Here is a 22,692-nt window from a genome sequence, read left to right on the forward strand (position 1 = left end):
ATGGAGCCACATGACCAGCTCCTCCAGTAAGGCAGACTAATCAAGGCGGTTCAAATGAGTGGCCACCTGGCAGCTCATAGTCTGCAGCCTGAGGGAGAGGGGGGCAGGTGGGGGCACTGCATTTTGTCTGATAAACACTCTTCATAAACAGTCACTGAAGCCTTTGTCTTTGAATCTGCGATTGAAGCATGCGATGGAGCCCTCCCGTCCCTTTCTGCCTAACGCTGACAAAGAAAGGCGCGCTCCCCGACATTGCCCCGCTTGCATGGCGCTGTCTGGATTTTGCTGCGCTGGGAACAACAACAATGCAACTCGCACACTGCATGGAGCTCCGGCTTAGCTGCGGCTGGACATACCATCCGGTGCAGTGAGAAGGTCTCTTCCAGTGTAGGGGACAGTCGCTTCCGATGCTGTAGGCGGAAAGTTTCTAGCCATCATAATTGGGGCGTGTCCATTCGTTCCAGCCAGTAGCAAGGCGTACAAAGAAATAACCCCACAAATACCCTGTTCTTCCCACCCCTTTTGCTTGTCAATCAATTAAGAACATGCTTTCTTACACCGCTGTTCATTAAATCTTACAGTTTGTTAAATAGCTGTACTATATTTGGAATTTATGTAGCGTTTGCTACCCCTGACGAGGCGTTAGAAGTCAAGTAGAGACAGTCGGGTGTTCGAGGGCTGTTGAGGTAAGGCAGGTTGTGTTCCGAGCACTCCCAGCTGATTCTGTAGGATTTAAAATGTTATTAGGCTTTCCTTTTCGTTTTTACGTTATGGTTGTAAATGTGGTAATACCACCCCTTTCGACTGTATTTTCATCATGTCACATTGAACAGAAACAAAGCATATTTAATTTTTTTTGTTCCCCTGAAAGTCGTTTTGCATTTCAGACAAGGTACAAACGAGTGGTGCGCGCGCGCCACAGCGAGACATCTGGTTTCAATTATCGCACCTGTGTCTGGGCATGATAATTGAAACCACATGGCGGCCGTGCGGGTAACCGACACCAATAGGCCATGGGCGGAGCAATGCGCCCGCCTTTGGCCAGTTGTGTGCTGTCTTTGTTAAAAAAGACGCACGCAAAGGCCAATAGTGTGGGCCAAAGCAAAAAGCACACGCATGAGCGTGTGCGATTCTTAGGTTAGTTTTCAAAAGCCCCTGCATGAAGTCTTTACCAGAACAGCGCATGCGCGCTGTTACAGGCTCGACCTAAAAATAGACTTCATTTGTATAAATATTTTGAGGCTAGAATGAAAAAGATCCACCAGACGGTTCCCTAGTTATAGATTTTACAAGCAATCAAAAAATCAAAGCATTTCACTCCCCCCCCCCCCCCCCCCCCCACAAACAAGCCTTGGTAAAGTCAACATATTAGACATTGTGAAACTGTTCTAAAAAATGTTAGTTAAGTATCAATGTAGTCGGTTAGCATTTGGAGCTTTCAGCTCCAGCAAGGAGCGAGTGTGGGGATCTACAAGGTTCTCAAGAACAGTTATCTTCACAGAAGGAGCAGTCCTTCCTCAATTCCCAACACTTTATTCGTGTTGCAATGGATTTCTAGGGAGTGGTCCTGATACACGGGATGAAGAATGCTGAAGATGCTCTAAGGATGTTGTGGATGCAACGTGGTTGATGGCGTCTTCCAACAGGCATTCCTCGGTGCACGAAGATGGTGAGGGGTCTTGGTTGCAGGGTCGATGTCCCACTAAGTTGTCTCCAGTCCGGCCGAAGTCCAATCACCACTGTACTACCAGTCGCCACTGTTGTGGACACAGGCCAATCCTTCCTGGGACAATAACTTGCCTTCTGCGGGGTCCCAGCAACTCTCCGACAACACTCCAAGGCTCAGTGAACTCTGGTGCAACTCTGTGCATCAGGTCTTGGTCCTCGGTGCTGCATGGTGGTGGTGGTGGCAACTTATAGACTTTGGGCTACCAACTTGCCCCCAGCAGGCTTCTTCAGCTGCTGTGTCAAAGTGCTGCGAACAGGAGGCCAGTCTGCTGGCCCTTGGAATTCCCTTGGCTTGACTAGGCTCTGTAGATAACTTCTCCCTGAGCAGGATACACGGCAGGCACAGTCCCTCTCTTTGCTAGCCACCAGGTGCACAGGTTTAGTCTTCGTTGGTTCACACACATTGTAGTGCGCAATTACTTTCTTCCCAATATCATAGAATTGTGTTATTGTTAGAAGGGGGTAAGCTTCTTTCGAAACTTGATTGGAGATGCACCTACCAGCATATTAAACTGCACAGAGATTCCAAGCACCTCACAGGATTTATCACAACTGAAGGGGTGTTCCAGTTCACTAGAATGCAGTTTGGCTTCTTGTCGGCAGCTAGTGTTTAGTCAGATCTTGAAAGGGATTGAGGAGGTGGTCTATTTTCAACACAACATTTTGGTTTTGGGGAAAAGATTGAGACCCACAGATTGATTCTCAAGACAGTATTAGATCAAATTGCAGATGCTGGACTGACGCTCCAAAAAAAAAAAAAAAGCTAATTTATTGAGTATTACATGAACTTTGTCAGGAATTTTGATGAGAAGATTGAACATTTCAAGAAGTTGTTGATGAAAGGTTGCCATTATGTTTGGGCAGAGGCTCAACAGAGTGATGACATTAAACATGAGTTTTGTTCTGCCAGTGTATTGACTCAGTTTGACACCAGGATGCCAGTGCAGTAGGTGTGGGTGCTGTCGTCTCGCAGGTGCATAAAGAAGGTGAAAGATCTGTGTTTTTGACTCCCATTTTTTAACCGATTCCTAGAGGAATTATTCAGTTATAGAGAGGGAGTCATTGTCCACTGTATGGGCAACAGAATATTTCAGAATATATCTGTGGAGGTTTTCCATGATTCTGCGCACGAAATATAAACCCTTATTAAAAAATCTGCCGCCTGGTGGTGCTGGGAAAGGATCCACGAGGTTTGCTTGGTTAGTGGTCTGTACAGGCAGATGGATTGTCTAGATTGCCACTGCCATGGTAAGATGTGGACTGAGTGAAAGTTGAAACATTTGACAAGGAGGGTGCTGTTGCAAGTGTTCATGACTTGGTGGAGTGGAGTCAAGGAGCCATTAGGAAGGAACAGTGGTATGAAAGCACGAGCAAAGATGATGTGTTGAAAAAGGCGTGGATATAATTTTGAAGGGTGGCAGGTGAGAAAGCGTTGTGCCAGTGGTTGTAAGACCATTTAAGATTGTGGATGAGTTGTCGGTGTGCGAGGGTGTAGGAAAGTGTCTCTTTTTGGCATGGTCACCTCCAATTCTTTGCCTGGTATTTGATACAACTTTGAAGTGTACTGGGTCCCTGCTAAATAAGTCCCCAGTGCCAGAGTTCTTTCCCAAAAACAAGTTAACTGCAATTGTTTCACAGTTGACAAGCCCTTTAGCACCACTGTCAGTCCCTAGTGAATGGTAACCCCGATATCTAGGGCATGGGTACCAAAAAGGGTCCCTAAGGGCTGCAGCATGTATTGTGCTACCCTAAGGGACCCACCACCAAACTCATACCGACTGCCATTGCAGGTTGCGTGAAATGGTGCAGACAAAAGTGAAAACACGAGATGGCACACACCCTGTGTCATGTCCACAGACACTGCATACGGTATTTGTAAGTCACCCCTACAGCTGCCTTATAACCCTAAGGCATGGTGCATTATATTACATGTTTGGTCATATCTGTATGTGCAGATATGCCCCTATCTATGCTGTCTAGTTCAATTACTAGATAGAACAGGGAAACCATCTCAAGTACTTGAACTGGGCACTGGTCATTGCGAGTTCCCCAGCTATGTGATGGCATCACTGAAACATATGGTGATTGGTATCAAACACCTTGTCTTTATAAATCCTTACTGATGCCTGTAGGTGTTTTATTAAGACATGCACCCAGTGGGCAGCTTAGAGGTGCTCCCTGAAAACCTACTTACCCCTAGTGTACTGGCTGACCGGTGTAGACCAGCCTGCCACAACAGACCGGTTTCTAACCCCTTGCAAGTGAGAACCCATGCTCTCTGAGGGCAGAGATGACGTCTGATCTGGCAGGATAGCTAGTAATCAACATATCAAGGCAAGAGGCTTCTGATGGATACATCTGCCAGTGGATTCCTCACCTTGTGATTCCTCACCTTGTGAATATCCCCTGCGCCAGCATTCCACAGAACTTTTTTCCCCAGCTCTCTGCGCTGACGTGGACGTCATAATACCTCGGCTCCGCTCGCGACTCCGTATGACGTCACCGGAGCCATAAGAGAGCCACGTCGGCGTGATGACGTCAGTTCCCTTTTTCCGCGCCGTCGACGCGTAACGGTTTTCCAGCACTCTCCTGCTACTTTGTAGTCTTGTAGTGGTTATTGTTTCTGGATTCACCATGTCTTCGAGGTAGTCTGGTTTCAAACCTTGTAGGGATTGTGGGGGCCACATGTCAATGACTGACCCACATGAGTATTGTTTGTGGTGCCTTTCTTCAGACCACGACGTGGAGGACTGTTCCAGTTGCAGAAGAATGAACCCCAAGGCCTTGAAGGAGAGAGAGGCAAAACTCTTCATGGCCAAAGCGAAGAAGGAAAGGAGAGGTAGAAAGAAAGAGAAATCGAGGCCGGAGTCGTCGACTTCACACTCTTGGAAGTCGAAGAAGCATCACAAGAAAAGAAAGCATAGCTCTCGGTGCCGGTCTTCGAAAAGTACGACTTCGAGATCGCCGTCGCCTCGACGTCGCAGTAAGGATGTTGTATCTCCTTCTCCATCTCCTAGGATGTCTCCAGAGAGGTCACCTTCGCCGAAGCGGTCCCCCGCGCGCACTCCGCCGCGGTCCCCGGCGCAGTCACCGGCGCAGTCACCGGCGCAGTCTCCGGCGCCAGTGGAGTCTTCTGCTTCTGACGTCGAACAGGAACAAGAGAAAGAGCTTTCTCCAGAGCCGGCTGATCCTGTGGCGCCTGTTGAGGACACTTCGGCTCCGGTTCCAGGTACTTCTCGGCCGGATTCATGATCAATCCCTTATCCGCAGTTCCCGACTTCGGGTGCGAATTCGACGCATTTCCTTAATGCGATGTATGGGATTTTTCGACGGGCTGCCTTCCCATCCGGCGCACCATCTGGTCCCGTGGGTCCTATGGCATACACTTTGGGAGTGCCGCAGCATTATGCTCAGGCCCCATTTCTGCCCTTTTTGCCGATGGCTCCTTCGTGGCAGTTTCCGGCGCTGTCTGGTGATCCATCTCTGCTTCGTTTGGATCAGCCTTCTTCGGAGCCCTCCTCGACGCCGTTGCCGACTCCCTCAGCTCCAAGTCCGGCGCCGCAGATCCCGGCGCCGCCGACTCTGAAGCCGTCGACTCCATGTTCGGTTCCACCGACTCCGCGTACGGCGCCGTCGACGCCGGTTCCTCGGATCCGTTCAAGGAGAGAGGCCCAGAGAGGCTTGGAAGAGGAGCGTTATAGGGAGGAAGTGGAAGAAGGTGAGGTGAATGCATCTTCTGATGACTTTGAAGGCATTCAAGATGCTAGTGGTTTTGATACTACTCCAGAGTGGGAGCATTCATCTACTAGATCTTCACCGCCACAAGAACTGGCCCCCTAACATTTAGTTATTAAGAAGGCAGCAGAGTTGCTTGACTTGCAGTTACCCTCTGCTGAATATACGCCAAACCTCCTTACTGAAGTCCTACATTCGCCAACTTCAAGTATTGAACCCTTGTTGCCTTTTAATGAGGCTATCTTGGAGCCTGTTATGGACGTTTGGCTCCAGGCAGGTGGCAAGGAGATATAGGGTGGCCCCTGGGGATCCAAGTTTTCTTTCTTCCCATCCTTCTCCAGAAAGCCTTGTGGTGCAAGCTTCATGCTCGAAGCATTCTTCAGGCGCTTTCCCTCAGACTACTGCGGATAGGGATTCTAAAAAGACTGATCAAGCAGCTAAAAATACCTTTTCTTCAGGAAGCATGGCGCTTAAATCGACCAATGCCACTTGTTTGCTGGGGCGCTACGTTCATGCCCTGATGGACTCTATGAAATTGTTAGCCCCTAAGCTGCCAGAAGGAGAGAAAGCTTCTTTTATGGAGGTTGTCACTGACACTCAGGCTGCTGCAAGGTAGGTAATTCAGTCTGGGCTTGACACGGCTGATTCTGTGGCAAGGATAATGGGATCTTCGATAGCCACTAGGAGGCAAGCGTGGCTTCGTTCTTCCGGCTTCTCTACTGATGTTCAAGCCACTTTGGTAGACTTGCCTTTTGATGGAGAGAAGCTTTTTGGCGAGAAGGCTGATTCCGCCTTGCAAAGATTTAAAGATAGCAGGGTAACGGCAAAATCTTTAGGATTACAGACTCCTGCTATGGGATTTGGTCTTAGGAAATTCAGAGGCTTTGGGAGATCCTCATTTCGTTCCTTCCGGCAACCTCAGCAGCAACAGCAGCCCCGTTGTCCACCTTTGTATACCTTAAAGGATGCCTTGTTTGACATGTTGTTTTATCTGGTACACTTTTAAGAAATGCTTTTGTTCCTTAGCTTTCCTTTTTTATATGTGTACTATGTATATTTGTTCGAATGTTGTATACTGTGTATACTTTGAATCTGTTGTCGGTCCACCTGTTCGCCTCGGAGGCACGGAAAAAATGGGTGGAACTGACGTCATCACGCCGACGTGGCTCTCTTATGGCTCCGGTGATGTCATACGGAGTCGCGAGCGGAGCCGAGGTATTATGACGTCCACGTCGGCGCAGAGAGCAGGGGAAAAAAGTTCAGTGGAATGCTGGCGCAGGGGATATTCACAAGGTGAGGAATCACAAGGTGAGGAATCCACAGGCAGATACTGTATCCACCAGAAAAAGCGTTACCGAAGGTAAGTAACTTGTTCTTCAAACGCCTCTGCTGCCTTTGATATGCTACCTCTGCTTCCCCAGACAGGGGACATGCCACCTCCTGCCCAGGACCCATTTTGCACCAGGACATGTGGGAGAATTTGCTACTCAGTGTAACTATCAGGATAGTTACACCGCTAAGGTGGGCTACTTGTAGTGAACACAAAGTAGAATTCCACCATCTTGATTTTTGGTGAAATTAGTTACACTGGGTCAGCGTTATGCCCACTCCCCGCAGAAAGTGGTAATATAGCGGGTGTAGACACCCCAAAGGAAAGTAGCCCGTTGGTTACTACCTGTCACTCCTCTTTACGCCCCTAAATGAAGTATTTAGGTGGCACCCCAGACACCAGGAACTCCGATTTGACGGACACAAGAAGAAGAGGACAAAGAGCAAAGAAGTGAGAACTGAGGACCAGATGTGGACTCTTTGGTGCCAAACCCTGCCTGCACGTACTCCAACATTCGCTACAAACTGACTCGTCCTGCTGCTGTGCATCTGCCAAGAACCCCGGCACCAAACAGCTAAGTCCGGTCCACCATTCTGCCGGTCTCACCGACGCAGTTGCCACCCAGGAGGAGGTCACTATGTGCCAGGAGGTCAGATACATCTCCCCGCCAAGTGAGAAGGCGCCAGGACTAACTGGACCCATGCGTCCCCAATACCCAGGGTTCAGGGTCATCTGCAGCAACCAAAGCCTGTTTGAGTCCAATCCTGACCTCTGACTCCAAGACTGAACAGCCGTCTAGGGATTTCAGCACCGCAAAGACCCACTTCAAGAGTGTCCCAGCTGTCCTGTTTTTGTCCCCTCAACCGGCGAGACCGACAATTGTGAGTGCCTATGATGCACAAGCCCAGTCGACCTAACCACTCTGCACCCGAGAGCCGACTGTGCTTCCTTGCTCCTGGACTTGTTCCCAAGTCCCCCTCTGCAGCCTGTTTCTAGGTGGCTTAGCCTCTCTCCTTTGGTGTAGAGCACAAAGCTACCAACCCGACCAGCACCTCTCCACTCGACGGTCCGGAGCAGGTAAATACTAACTGCTGGTGGTTCTTTGGACCTTGAACCCCTACCACCTTAAGACCTGAAGGGGAACCCCGCAAACCTCTTCCAAGTAATTGTATGCAGTATAGGCCTTTTTCCCATAGGAAAGCATTACTGTATAAAAACACATTTAAGTAAACATTTTACTTTCCTGTGACAATCAATATTTTGAAAAGTACTTACTTGATACTGCAGTTCTTGGTGATGAAATATATATGAAACTACATGTTATTTTTCTAAATTTGTCTTGGATTTATTCTGGAGTGTGTGTCTCATTTATTGCGCTGCGAGTACAACAAATGCTTAGCACTACCCTCTGATAAGCCTAAACTGTTTGCCCACTCAACCTCAAAAGAGAGCGTTTGGGTTTGTTACTTGCGTCACTGGAAACCAATAAGGGTAACCTGGACACTCTACACAGTGTCCCTCGTTTTGGTGCACTATATAGAGAGCCAGCTTCCTACAGAGTATAAACTTATGTCACTGAGTTGAGATTTGCCATTGTGATGGTGGATGTACATTCCAAATGGGTTGTAGTAATGTTTATGCATGAGATTGTGACAAAAAACGCCATCAGTGTTGGAGCATATTTTTAGAGAAGAAGGTTATCCAGTGAAATTAATCACTGATAATGGGACACAACTGACATAGGAAATGTCAAGATTTTATCATTTTTGTGGTATTTTACATTTATGAACATCATTATAAAAACCCTCAAGCAAATGGTGTTGTTTAGAGGGCCAACTGTATGGTGAAGGGGGTAGGGAGGGTGAGGACTCGTACCCCTGGGGTTCAGAAACTCATCTGTGGTGGCAGGTTGGTCAGGGCCAGTCAGCTAGAACACTAGAGGGCTGGTTGTTTTCAGGGGGTACCTCCTGGTGCATGTATTAATTAATCCAACTCTGGAATCACTGTGGGGTTTTTAATATGAGGTTTTTGATACCAAACACCATAGGTTTCAGTGAAGCCATTATGTAGCTGGGAAACTTTTTTTTGACTAGTTCCCCGTACATACCTTAAGATGGCTTCTCCGTTTACGTGTACTGTCAAATAATTGAACTGGCCAGCACAGGGTCAGATCTTCTCATGCAGATATGTCCTCACATGTAATATAATGCACCCTACCTTAGGTCTGTGAGGCCTGCTGTTGGTATGACTTACACATATTACATGTAGTGTTAGGGGACCTGGCACACAAGTGTGTGGCATGTCATGTTTTCACTTTTTGGAGTACCTTGTTACAGAATCTGCAGTGGCAGTGTGCATGAGTTTGGTGCTGGGTCCCTTAGAGGAGCACAAGACATGCTGCAGCTCTTAGGGACCCCTTTTAGTACCTATGCCCTAGGTACCAGAGGTACCATTTATTTGGGACTTTGAGATGCCGAAGGTCTGCTCACTTTGGTATCTAGTGACCAGTTGTCTTGTTTTGGGGAAAGAACACCAGCACTGGGGATCTGGTTTGCAGGAACCCAATGCACTTAAGTCAAAGTTGCATCGAATTCCAGGCAAACAGTTGATGTACTTCTGCAACAAAAACCCAGTTCCCTACACCTGTGCATTGTGGATTTCAGGTAATGTCGTTACAAGTCATTTACCTCATTCAGCTTTATAAAGCGTGAGAACCTTCCAGAATTACCAGCTTTAGTCCTGCATTGGTATGTTATAGTTGTGCTGGCTGGTAGTTATTGCTCAACTTCCTGGTGAGGCATCCATGAGTCAGTCTTCAATGACACTTTCTCTACTTGCCACAAGCTGGCTATGTTCAAACCTCATGAGAGAATGTGACTTGGTGTAAGGAAGTGACTACACAACCTTACAAACTTTTTTTTCTGTGTTTTACTGTTCTGCGTATCGTTCACTTAAAAAAATATTGCAGGTTGTGTACTTGTTAAAATATAGTTATGTTATTGCAGTTTTCACTTATCTTATACTTACCTTTTATTTGTTTTTAGTGGAAAGTTCTTTAATTTACTTTGCTTGATGGAGCAAATCGATGTCGTGTTAAAATGGTACCGGGAGCTGATACCTTCGGTAAGGAGATGTCGGACTGCAACTAAGAATTGTTTAATCTAATGCTGCAAATGTGCAGATAACAATCTCTGCGCATGTTTTGTTCTTTAGCTCTACTACCCCAATTCGAGGGGCATGCTGGATCTTCTTCAGGCTCTAGACACAGAAAATCGTTTGGCGATGATCCCTCAGATATGGAAAGGTGAGTAGTTTTAATTTGTCACTTCATGATCCTTAGACTAATTTACCTGAAACTATAGAAGAATTGGGTTATGGCTCCTGGGTGGCGATTTCTGGTGATCACACATTTTTCTGATTTTTGAAAGATGCCTCTATTTATCATATGGCCAACAGCACCATCATTTCACTCCTAAGGTAGTCACTTGCTGGTTTTGTTTCCTAGTGCTTATGTAGCTCCTAAGTAAAAACTGTGAAATTGATAATATTAGCTGAGATGGCCTGGAGTAGAAAGCGACTGACTCTCTATATCTGCCCCCGCAAAAGATTTCTTAAAATGTGTATGTTGCATCAGGCACTAATCGTATTTTATGCTGACTGATTGTTGAAAAGGAGTTACTTGTTTGTTACAAACATAGTTGAAGCAAGTCTCTCGTTTTAGTCCTTGCTTATTTATTTTAGAACTTCACAGAGGTGCTTCATACTCTTATCTTGTGACTGGTTTCATATTCAGGCAGCCACTGTCTATGGAAACTTGATGAGGAAGGCGGCATAATCGGGCACATTCCTGAATGTGAGATGAATCTGCTTCCTCCTGATTGTGGAATTAAAAACAGTCTGAGGTTGAAATTCAACTTACTCCAGTATTGGAGCCTTTCATAGATTCATATGCCTGAATCATTCCCCGTCGTCGAGACGGGAGTCTCCGGTACATAAAAAAGCTTTGCTTAGTATCATCGCAAACAGAAAAAAGGCCTAGGTCCATTTTCCTTTGCAACCCATAACCTTCGTTATGTAAAAAAGGACTAAACCTGTCCCTGAGCCAATCAGAGCCTCTCACCCTCTAGAACACTCCTGAGAGAACCTTCTGCCCTCAGATTTTCTACCGCGCGTTGTGCTAGGGAGTCTCCTTTGAGCTCTGCTCAAATTCTACAGTTGGTTTTAGATTGAGGAGATTTTTTCTACTGAAATTTCTACATCATCTAGGAGAATGGCTGATAAAGAAAAGAAAGGCTTGTTTAGGGCCTGTGCCACCTGCTCAAAGAAGAGATTATATACTGATGATCCTCATAAGGACTGTATATACTGCCTTTACCCACACCACCAGGCGAAGGAGTGTAAGGTATGTCGCACCTTTTCTAATAAGACTTTAAGGGATCGTGAAGGCAGACTGCTAATTTGGCTCCAAAAACTTAAAACCAGGAAAGACGTCGTGTCTAGTGACAGTGATGAGGCGTCAACTGTTTCAAGGAGATCTCAGAAGAGAGGCAGATCTCCTCAGGCTCATACCTCAGGGGAGAAACCTGGAAAGGCTCTTAAAAAGACCACTGCTGGGTCTTCAGAGCGCAGTCCCTCAAAATCTCCTAAAACTAAAGAAAAGGAGAGCAAGGGTCATGCTTCAGGGGTGAAACAGCCAAAGAAAACAAGTTCTGAGCCTTCAAAATCACCCCTTAAAATTAAACATGCGCTTAAAAAGCCAGCGTCTACTTCACCTGAGGAGAAATTAGAAAAATCTACATCGTCGACGGGATCGTCGACGAAGAAGGTAGCGTCGTCGACGAAGAAGAGTGAAGTAAAAGTCATTATTAAACCTGTACTCTCGTCGACGATGGCATCGTCGACGGCAGTGTCGACGACGAGAGCGGCGACGACAACAACTATATCGTCGACGGCACCGTCGACGACGGTGACAACTACATCGTCGACGGCGGCAACGACGACTATGTCTACAGCGTCGACGACGGCATCGACGACGACGGTGTCATCGGCGGTTATTATGGCAATCTCGTCGACGGGCTCGTCGACGAGGGAAAAAACCTCGGAAAAGCGGGATTTTGACAGGAAAAGAAGGATTACCCCGGATATTACGTCTCCTAGTAAGGTAACGCCTCTGGTTCCATCCCATTTATTGGAAGAGGAAGATTCGCAGGAAGAGGATAATGAGGGTCCGTTTGGCTATGCAAGTAACCCCTCTCAGTTGCATGTTAAATGTCAGGAGGATGACTGGGAGGATGAGTATGGGAGTTATCAGGACCGCCCCCGACAACATGATCAGGAAGAGATGGTGAGTGTTCCAGCTTCTCTTCTGACGGATTTGCAGTTCATGTTGGATGATTACAAGAAGAGGCATACTTTGCCTCAGTCTACCCAAAGGATGCCAGTGGCTCCGGCGCACTCTGTGCCATGTACACCAGTGCGAAGACAGGAGATACCGGTTCCGCGGCCACTAACAACTTTGCCACAGCCGGTTCTGGACACTTCTGAGGATGAAGAGCAGGAGGAAGGGGAGATAACAGATCCTAGTAAGGAATGGGATGAGTATCTGATTCCGTCCCCTTCATCTCCGTCACCAAGACCTGTGGATTCCCCTCCGGAGGACATTGGAGGGTTCCATAATCTGATAGAAAGAGCCGCGCAGAGATTTGCGCTCAATATGTCATCAGATAAAGCAGAATGCTTTTTATATGATTTCAAAGAACCGTTTCGCAAGACGGTTAGATCTCTTCCAATTGTGAGTCATCTATGGGAGGAAGGTCTCAAAGTGATGGAGACGCCGGCAACGGTTACTCCAGTGCTGGCTAGACTGGACAAAAAATACAAAGCGCCTTCCGATGCTCCGGCTTGTTTATTAGGTCACCCCAAACCGGACTCGGTTATAACTCAAGCGGCGCAGCAAAAATCGAGGAATCCCTCTGCTCCAATTTCGACGCCACCGGACAGAGAGGGTAGGCGCTTGGATAATGCAGGTAAAAGGTTTTCGTCCATGTCTGCTCTTCTGGTCAAGGCAGCAAATGCTCTAGCCATCCTGGGCAGGTATGATAGGCAGATGTGGTGCGACCTATCACCATACATTGATAGCATACCTGAAGCGGACAGACAAGAGGCTAGAAAAATCCTCCAGGAGGGTGAAAGGACTTCGGCTGAAGTCATAGATTGTGCAATGGACATTGCAACCACGGCCTTTAGATCTCTGGGAGGAGCGGCGGTTTTGCGCAGACAAGGATGGTTGAGAGCAACATCTTTTAGGCCTGAAGTCCAGAATAAGATCTTGGATCTTCCGTTCAATGGGGAAGATCTGTTCGGAAAACATGTGGATGAGGCCTTACAGAGTATCAAAAAGGATACGGAAACAGCGAAATCTCTGGGAACATTGCAGTATAGAAAAGTTCCTTTTCGTGGCTCACGTGGTAGGGGCAAGCCCTCTTATAGAGGAGGTTATCAACAAGGCCGCTATTCTTCCTACTCCACATCATCTCAACCATATCGTCAACAACAATATTCACAAAGAGGAGGTTTCACAAAATCTACTCCTAGAGGTCGAGGAGGTCGTCAAGGGAAAGACACCACCCGAAGCCAATGACATTCAGGTGACACATACTCCTCATATGTCACATATTCCCCTGGGTGGAAGAATTTCCTATCATCATCAAAATTGGCAGCAGATAACGACGGACCAATGGGTCCTCCACATAATTCAATTCGGTCATACTCTAGACTTTCTGGAAAGCCCTCCTTGTTCACCTCCAAGATTTCAAGAGGTCAAGTATTTACATCAGATGCGTCAAGAAATTCGGACAATGCTCCGAAAGGGAGCAATAGAACCGGTACTGAATTCCCAGAAAGGAAGGGGATTTTATTCCCGGTTTTTTCTGATCAAGAAAAACATTCTTCAATGGCGCCCCATTTTGGATCTCAGATCCCTAAATACTTACCTCAAGGATCAGACCTTCAGAATGATCTCCCTCCAGGATATTCTGCTGCTGTTAAACCCAGGGGATTATATGACCAAACTGGATTTACGGGATGCATATTTCCATATTCCAATCCATCCTTCACACAGGCAGTACCTTCGGTTCGTGGTGGCCGAAGATCATTACCAATTCAGGGTGCTTCCTTTTGGTCTGAAATCGGCCCGAGGATTTTTACAAAATGTCTGGCTCCAGTGGCAGCGGTACTAAGGAGACAGAAACACCAAGTGTTTCCTTACCTCGACGACTGGCTAGTCAAGGCTCCATCGAAAGCGTCAGCCCAGTTGTCAACAGGGGCTTGCATAGAACTATTTGCCAGTTTAGGCCTCACTCTAAACGAGGAGAAGTCGACTCTACAACCTTCAAGAAATATAACTTTCTTGGGAGCGATTCTGGATACGGAGGTAAACCGAGCGTTCCCCTCCGAGGAGAGACAGCGGGGAATAATATCTCTATCCCAGGCGTTTATAAAAAGAAAGTCTCTTTCAGTACGCAGGTACAAGTCTTTGCTGCGAACGATGTCATCTTGCATTCCCCTCGTACCTTGCTGCAGACTACGGATGCGTCCGTTACAAGAGCAATTGGATCTTCAGTGTCATCAAGCGACAGGATCCTTCGAGGATATAATCAAAGTGACGCCGATCATGGTCCACGCGGCGACATGGTGGACCCGAAAACGAAACATCTCACAGGGTCTTTCTTTCCTGACTCAGCCAGCTCCATTGGTCATTACGACAGATGCATCCTTGGAAGGATGGGGAGCATTCCTTCAGGATCTGCAGGTCAGCGGTCGTTGGAAAGCGGACGAACAACAATTGCATATCAACCTTTTGGAGCTCAGAGCCGTCCGCTTAGCATTGTTGGCGTTCCTGCCAAGGATTCAAGGTGCAGCCGTGTTGGTAAGAACAGACAACACAACAGCAATGCACTACTTGAACAAACAGGGAGGCACAAGATCACTCTCCCTGTCTCGGGAAGCCCAGTGGATATGGGAATGGGCTCTACGACACGAAGTATCCATTACAGCGGAACATCTTCCAGGGGACCAGAACACCAAAGCGGATACTCTAAGCAGACTAAAGTCTGTCTGTCACGATTGGGAAATCGACAACGGGATTTTGGACAACATCTTCCAGAAATGGGGAACTCCAATAGTAGATCTTTTTGCGACAAGGGAGAACAGAAAATGCCGGTTCTTCGCAAGCTGGCTTCCCCAACGGGGATCTTGGGGGAATGCGTTTTTGATGGCATGGTCAGGCATCTTTGCCTACGCCTTTCCTCCAATTCCCCTCCTGCCGCGGGTTCTTATAAAGAGCAAGAAAGAACCATGCAAGTTAATCTTGATAGCTCCGTGGTGGCCCAGACAGCATTGGTTTGCGGAGCTCCTTCTGCTGTCAGAGGAGCGTCCGATTTGCCTACAGACGATACCGTCTCTGCTGACAATGTTCCAGGGGGAAGTTCTGCATCCGGATCCGAAATCTCTGCAGTTAGCAGCCTGGCTCCTGAATACCGTGAATTTCAACATCTGAATATCCCTACGGAGTGCAGAGAGATTCTATCTAGAGCCAGAGCGGATAGTACAAACAAGACATATCGGATGAAATGGAAAAGGTTCTGTTTATGGGGCAAAAGGTCTAACATTCATCCGCTGCTTTCAGAAGCTCACGAGATTATTCCATACCTCTTGCTTTTGGCTAAGTCTGGTTTGGCGCATGCATCTATAAAAGTACATCTAGCTGCAATTTCACGCTTTAGAAGAACGGCCTCTGGTCCATCTCTATGGTCTGCTAGAGTCATCAAGCAATTTATGAAAGGTCTGTTCCGAGTTTTTCCTCCAATAAAACCACCACCACCTCTCTGGTAATTGAATGTCGTTCTTTCCCAGTTGATGAAACAGCCCTTTGAACCAATTCACAGGGCGGAACTGAAATTTCTTTCCTGGAAAGTTGCGCTTCTCATTGCGCTCACTTCAGCCAGGAGAGTGGGAGAAATTCAGGCTCTCACGATCCAAGAGCCTTTCTTGCAGTTCAAGGAGGACAGGATAATACTCAGGACTAATCCAAGATTCATCCCTAAGGTTCCAACTGACTTTCATTTGAACGAACCTTTAATTCTCAAAAGATTTTTTCCACAACCAGCAACAGCGGCGGAAAGAGCTCTCCACTCGCTGGATGTCCAGCGTTGTTTGAAATTCTATTTGCAGAAAACTAAGCCTTTCCGCAAGTCTTCACAGCTTTTTGTGGCCTACGGCGCACCCAGAAAGGGTTTCCCTTTGTCAAAGAGAGGAATTGCCAGATGGATATCAAGTGCCATAGGGTATTGTCATCAGGCAGCTGGCCGACCTTTGAATGCACGAGTCCGTGCACATTCAACAAGAGCAGTCTCCACCTCTACTGCTCTATTTGCAGGAGTACCGATCCAGGATATCTGCAGGGCGGCGACCTGGACGAGTACGCACACCTTCACCAGGCATTACTGCTTGGATGCAGCCACAGGAAGAGATGTGGCGGTGGGAGAAGCGGTGCTGAGGAACCTTATCCAGTAACGGTGAGCCTTCTTTACCATCCCTCCTTCCTTGGTTATGTACGTTGGCGTATTTTATTGTTCATTGTATTACTGTTTGCAAAGAATTTTGATATGTGGAATTTGGTTTACAGATACCAGTTTTATCACACTGTATATGTTTCCTGGATTCACTTTCTAGGTAACAAAAAATGTGCATTTATTTACTGCTCGCTATTCTGATTCAGGCATGTGAATCTATGAAAGGCTCCAATACTGGAGTAAGAAAACAAGTTACTTACCTGTAACTGTAGTTCTCCAGTATTGGACCTTTCATAGATTCACATGCAACCCACCCTCCTCCCCTGAGAGGCTCACCTCGGATTTAGCACAAAGAGTGTTATTGCACAAGTGCACGAAAATCTGAGGGAAGAAGGTTCTCTCAGGAGTGTTCTAGAGGGTGAGAGGCTCTGATTGGCTCAGGGACAGGTTTAGTCCTTTTTTACATAACGAAGGTTATGGGTTGCAAAGGAAAATGGGCCTAGGCCTTTTTTCTGTTTGCTATGATACTAAGCAAAGCTTTTTTATGTACCGGAGACTCCCGTCTCGACGACGGGGAATGATTCAGGCATGTGAATCTATGAAAGGTCCAATACTGGAGAACTACAGTTACAGGTAAGTAACTTGTTTTCTTCAGTGCACTCTAAAAAATGAAACACAGAGCCATTGTTGGCATGTAAGTGGGTAGTAGGGGTGTTTTTGACAATGGGTACACCTATAACAAAGGATAGATTAGGAAGTGGAATTGGGCTGAACCCTCAGTGTCTTGGGGCTGATAATCTAGCATAGCTTTGAACACATCTGTTTACCTGCCCAGTTGTATTCTTCCTGGCTTGCATTTTGGTTTTCTCAAGTGAACTGTAAAATCTGTGAATCTACTGTGGTGCACTAGAAAAGTGCACTACTTAATAGAAAAGAGGGTTTAACAATGTACAGACCTACGTAGTGGAAGTCAGTTACTACCCCCTTTGAGAAAGTGTCCCCTTTTGCTCAGTGATCTTTCTTAGATTGGTGCTGCAGGGTTTATGTGCACTGGGACACTCCTAACCAGAATCAAGTGCATATGCTGCAACCGTAAAACATTAAACTGGCACTAAACTCAATGGGAGGAAAGGTGCCTCCAGAACTGGTTTTGACTGATCACAGGGGAGGGGACCGCTCATTACCCTGGCCACACCACTAGGTTGGCACACAGGATCTCTGCTCAAGGGGAGAAGGGTTTCTACATCTTGGATTTTGAGAGTGAGCGGCACTTCGGGACAGTTTCCAGTAGGGCAAACAGGAACTGCTGAAAAAGGGGGTAGGGTTTTTACCTCCTTGGTTAGGGAGTGCCAAGGAGTCACCCTACCACTGGGCATAAATGTGGCACCCCAAGGCACCATCCTCAGAACACTTTCTTTAACCTGTGGAACATCAGAAGAGGACATAGGCTTGCTGTCTAGGACGTGAGAGGAACATTGAAGGACTGGACTTGCTCCGTCAGTTGGCTGACCTGTGTGGCTACAGGGACACAACAAGTTGCAAGAAGCCTTTTTCCTGAGGTTTTCCTGGAGTACCCAGCTGGACCTGGACTGGACTTAGCTGTGGCAACTTGTAAGTCTCCTAAATGCTCTCAATTAGGTTTTGGGGCCTTAGAAGTACACTTCTGTAGTTTTTTTCAGCACCACAAGAAAGTTTCGGAACGTTTGAGAACTTTTCCTCAAGAGGTTCAGGGTGGAATTACAGCTTCTCCTACTCAAGATTGCCAGCTCGCCTGAAAAAATGACTAAGTCCCATTCTGATTTCAGTGAGAATAGTCCAAAGCTCCAAGAAGACAACCTGCTTCAAGTATCTGGCCTTTGTTTCCACGCCAGTGGCTACAGCTTCAGCAGAGGCCGACTCTGGGAGGATTTCTCTTCTTAAAAAGCGACAAAGTCCTTTTCTGAAGTGCCACTTAGTAAACATTTTGACTTTAAGGCTTTCACTGGGACCAATTCACTTGTTTTATCCGACCAGAGCTCCATCTCGGTCGGCCTCACATTTCTCTTAGGTCCTGATCCGCTGCATCCATAGATCATTGGTGCTATATTTTGGTGTCTTGGTACTCATTAAATGCGTTGTGTTTTTAACTTTTTGACTGTTCTGGTACTTTTAAAAGCTTTAAATAGTTTATCTAATGTCTGCTCTGTGCCATATGGGTTGAGCTAAGGTTTAAATTGTTAAAAAATTTGAATGGACCTAACAGGTTTGTGATTTTATTACTTGTGGTGGACTACCGTTCAACCCAGTTAATAATGTATTTTCTTACATTGGTGTTCAGCTGTAAGGTCCAGAATTATTTGTATTTAGTAGCACTGCTCAGTTTTAAAAGTTGAAATAAAAAATCCCTAAATTTAATTGACAGCAAAATTTGTCTTTTGGTCTTTAATAAGTATACAATATTTAATTGGGGAATTTTTGATTTTTCTAAATTATGTTTTGGTTCATTTTTAGGTCGAGCTTAGCGCTGCGCGCATGCGCTGCTCTATGAGAGGCTTCTTGTGAGCGCTCAAAACTTCTCCGTGTGGGTCTGACTCCTCCCACACATTGGATTGGCCTTTGCTTGTGTCTTTCAATAATGAAAGCACGCAAATGACCAAAGGCTGGTGCATGTCCCACCTCTTCTTCAAATGTTCACACCCACTGCATTTTGCTCTCGGGAGCGAGCAGCGGCGCGCAGGTTGGCAGCTGCATTCCTTCAACAGCGGGTGCCTTTAACAAGGCTGTTTACAATTATGTGCGCTTCTGGGAGGGATCAGTGGGCGAGGGCTGGGGCTTTGAAGGTGTCTGTTTACAGCGACGTGTCTATTTGCGTGCTTTTATCTTGTTTTTCCAGTAAGCGTTCACCGCTCCTGCTTGCTGTAGCACTAATAAACATACACTGTTTTAATAACATTTTTCATAGCGCCATGTCTCTAAATTGCTGTTTTTAAACAGGCTTGTTAAAATGTACTTCGACCACTGTTCGAAATAACCAATTCAGTGGCAGGTGTGACATGCACGCGACAAAAGGCAGCTGATGGGGCGTGGCCAAGATGCCGGCCTGACGAGACGTGGAATTCCGAGGCACCCCGTGGCTGCCCTTCGCCCCGGGCTACTCTGTGCCTATGGTCCCCCCCTAACTTGGCTGCATACCTTCTGCATTCCTCCTGGGGCAGGGCGGCTTGGCGAAACGAGGCCCGCCGTGCCTCCCTAGCGGCGGATCCCACTGAAGCTGTATGTGGAGGGCCGGGGGCTCGGCCACAAAATGGCGCCCGCTCTGACCGGGGCGCCAGTGGGAGGTGGCAGAGACCCACGCCGGACTGGAGGTCGGGCCTGGCAGTGGCGGCGCGAGACGTGCGCTGGAGATCGGAGGCTGCGGGGAGCGTTGCTGCGGTCGGAGAGAGCTGAGAGCGGCCCCATCAGCGACTTGCGGAGGTGTGGTGAGGCATAGGGCGGCCTGCGCGCAGCTTGAGGCTGCGGCTTCGGGCCTAGCGGGCCGGTCCGGGACTCGGCGGCCGTGCGCCCGCTTTCTGCTTTGGTCCGGAAACGGGACAAGCTTCACCTTCAGCTGCAGCATTTCCCTTTAAGCTGACATCGGTGCCACAGAGCACTGCTTAGAGCACTGGACTTCGTGTGGCAGCAACTAAACTTCTTTACTTTGAACCACCTGCGCATCACTGGTCGACACCGCTCCATTTTATTATTGGGTGCCTTGGCTAATGGAGAGAGACTGAGACCCCTATAATCCACTTACCTTGGTGACTTTTTCACGGTTTCCTGCTCCAGGGGCTGGTAACAGAAGTGGGCCACGGTATCAGCCCCCGCAGCGGCAAAGGAGGGTTCAAACTCGGCTGCCCCGTACTGTGAGTGACTGTGTGGGCCTTGGTCTCTGGTCCTTGGGGGCACCCACTTCAGAGGCTCTCCTGGCAGACGCTCCCCCGTTCCTCTTCAGTGCGGTGTGTTTAGACGGCTGAGAGGGACCCTCACCTACCTTCCCCACCGAGGGCTTGTCTGTGCTCTGGCGCTGTGTTCAGGAGGTGGCGCCTTGAGGCTGTGTAGGCGTGGGCTCCCGGGGTGCCTTCTTTGGCCTGGAGGAGTGGCCCTGAGTTCTGGACTGGCACGTTGCTTCCCTCATCGCCCCGGGGTGCTGGAGTTGCCGTGCCTAGAGTGAGGTGAGGTCCGTGTACTGCAGATTAGAGCCCACGGACCGATCGTTGGGTCCAGGGGTGTGGGGGCGACCAAGGAGAGGACCTGAGGCGGCGGGGACACCCATCGGGTCTAGGATCACATCTCTGAGCTCGAATCCCCTATCTCCTTGTCGCTGCTTGGGGCCATTCGTCTTCGGGGGTCCGAGGGCGGATCCTGCGAGTGGCTTCATCATCTCCCCCACTGAGCAGCCACTCAGTAGTCCCGATAGTGGCACCACAATGGCCAACACCAAGAAAAAGGGGGATCACTCTTTGAGAGACATGCTAATGAAGGGGTCGGCGAATGGAGAGACGGGGTGCAACACCCCCCCCCCCCCCCCCCCCCACCCCCAACGCAATCCTCACAACAGGATGACGGAGAGGTGCCCATCGCCCGGACATTTCTTGAAGCTCTCTTCAACACCCTCCAAGAGGACTTTCAAACACTTAAACAGGAGGTTGCAGGGGAGGTGAGAGAAATTCGTCGCGATGTGGATGGGTTGGGAGAGCGCGTCGCAGGGATAGAGAATGCAGAGCAATCTAGATCTGACGGAGTTGAGCTACTGACCTGCAGGCTCACGCGGAGGACTTTGGAAATAGATCCCGTCGCAACAACATTCGCGTACGGGGCGTCCCATTACAAGCGGAAGGGACAAATGTGACAGACTATCTTCAGGGCCTCTTTCGGGACATTCTGGGGGCAGGTCCGGATCTTGAGATTCGCATCGATCGCGCCCACAGGGTGGGCCTGGGGCGAAAGGCTCCGGGTCCCCCACCAGACATATTGGCCTTTTTGCCGGACTTTCCCCTGAAGGAGCGCATTTTAAAGGAGGCTCGTCTCAAACAACCACTTACGTATCAGGGGCACGCCGTAGCTCTTTACCAGGACCTCCATCACCCTTCAGAAACAGAAAGCCTTCAAGGAGGCAACCAGCTTCCTAAAAGCCAATGGAGTGCCATACTCGTGGGGCCACCCCTTCCGCTTAATCTTCAGATGGAATGGTAAGCTGCACCAACTTCGTTCGTTCCAAAATATCGTTGTTTTAAGGTTAGCAGGGACCGCTCTGCCTTATTAGTGCGTAGCGTGCGGAGCTCGCCCCGGAGGTTAGCAAGCCGTCGTCGATTCGCGACCGAGGAATGACCCTGATCCTGTTGCTCTCGTGCCTTTATGTCCTTAGAAAGGCTGTCCTCCAGGCGGCGCGCCTCCCAGGAACGCGCAATCGCTAAGGATGTGATGTGGCCCTGGATGGTAGCCTTAAACGCATCCCACACCACTGGAAAAGGGGTTTCGGGAAGATCATTGGTCACAAAATAGGAGTCAATGGAGGACCGTATGTTGTCCACATACGCAGGGTCGCGCAGGACGTGCAGCGGCAGGCGCCACTGCCGAGAGCGGGCAGGAGAGGCGGCCGGATCCTGCAGTAATAGCTCCACATGGGCATGATCAGATAGCGATATGTCGGACATAGACGCCCCCACCGTGTCCCGCACGGCGTCATGGGAGATGAATAAATCGTCCTTGCGCCGATTTTAACCCGCCTGTTTAATGCCTTCGAGGGACCGGGCTCCATCACTGCGGATATGCTGGCAGCCGATATCGTGGTCATTCCGAAGCCGGGGAAGGACTCCACACAATGTGCAGCATATCGTCCGATCTCCCTTCTTAATCTGGACCTAAAGCTCTTTATGGGTGTTTTGGCTTCCAGACTGGGCCCCCGTCTACCGGGTATTATCGAACCGGACCAATCGGGTTTTATACCCAACAGGCAAAGTATCGACAACACCAAGCGGTTAATGCACTTAATCGACAAGGCCCACTTTATGGATCTGGGCACTGTCTTGCTTTCAGTCTACGCTGAGAAAGCGTTTGACAGGGTGGACTGGGGCTTTTTGGATCAGACCATGGCTCACTTTGGCTTGGGGACTTGATTTAGGGCTTGGGTCGCGAGCTGTTACGATCAACCCACAGCGACGATCCGGGTCAATGGGGTCAGTTCCCAGACGTTCGACATCCGGCGGGGCACGAGGCAGGAGGGCCCTCTCTCGCCTCTGCTCTTCGCGCTATATTTTGAACCTCTAGCGCAACGGATCAGGGATAACCCTGAAATTTCTGGAATTCCTT

The 22,692-nt window shown here is 48.4% G+C and overlaps 1 protein-coding gene across 1 annotated transcript in view; it reads left to right on the forward strand.

The window, feature by feature from the left end:
- Window positions 1-22,692, forward strand: part of PTCD3 (pentatricopeptide repeat domain 3) — a 367,594-nt gene that overhangs the window by 251,188 nt on the left and 93,714 nt on the right. Inside the window, exons 18-19 of the mRNA XM_085642617.1 lie at window positions 9,838-9,916; window positions 10,007-10,097. Of these exons, the coding sequence (XP_085498743.1) occupies window positions 9,838-9,916; window positions 10,007-10,097 (170 nt within the window). The remainder of the gene's footprint in view (window positions 1-9,837; window positions 9,917-10,006; window positions 10,098-22,692) is intronic.

Source organism: Triturus cristatus, chromosome 2_2 (assembly GCF_964204655.1).
Source record: "Triturus cristatus chromosome 2_2, aTriCri1.1, whole genome shotgun sequence".
In the NCBI taxonomy this organism is placed as follows: domain Eukaryota; kingdom Metazoa; phylum Chordata; class Amphibia; order Caudata; family Salamandridae; genus Triturus; species Triturus cristatus.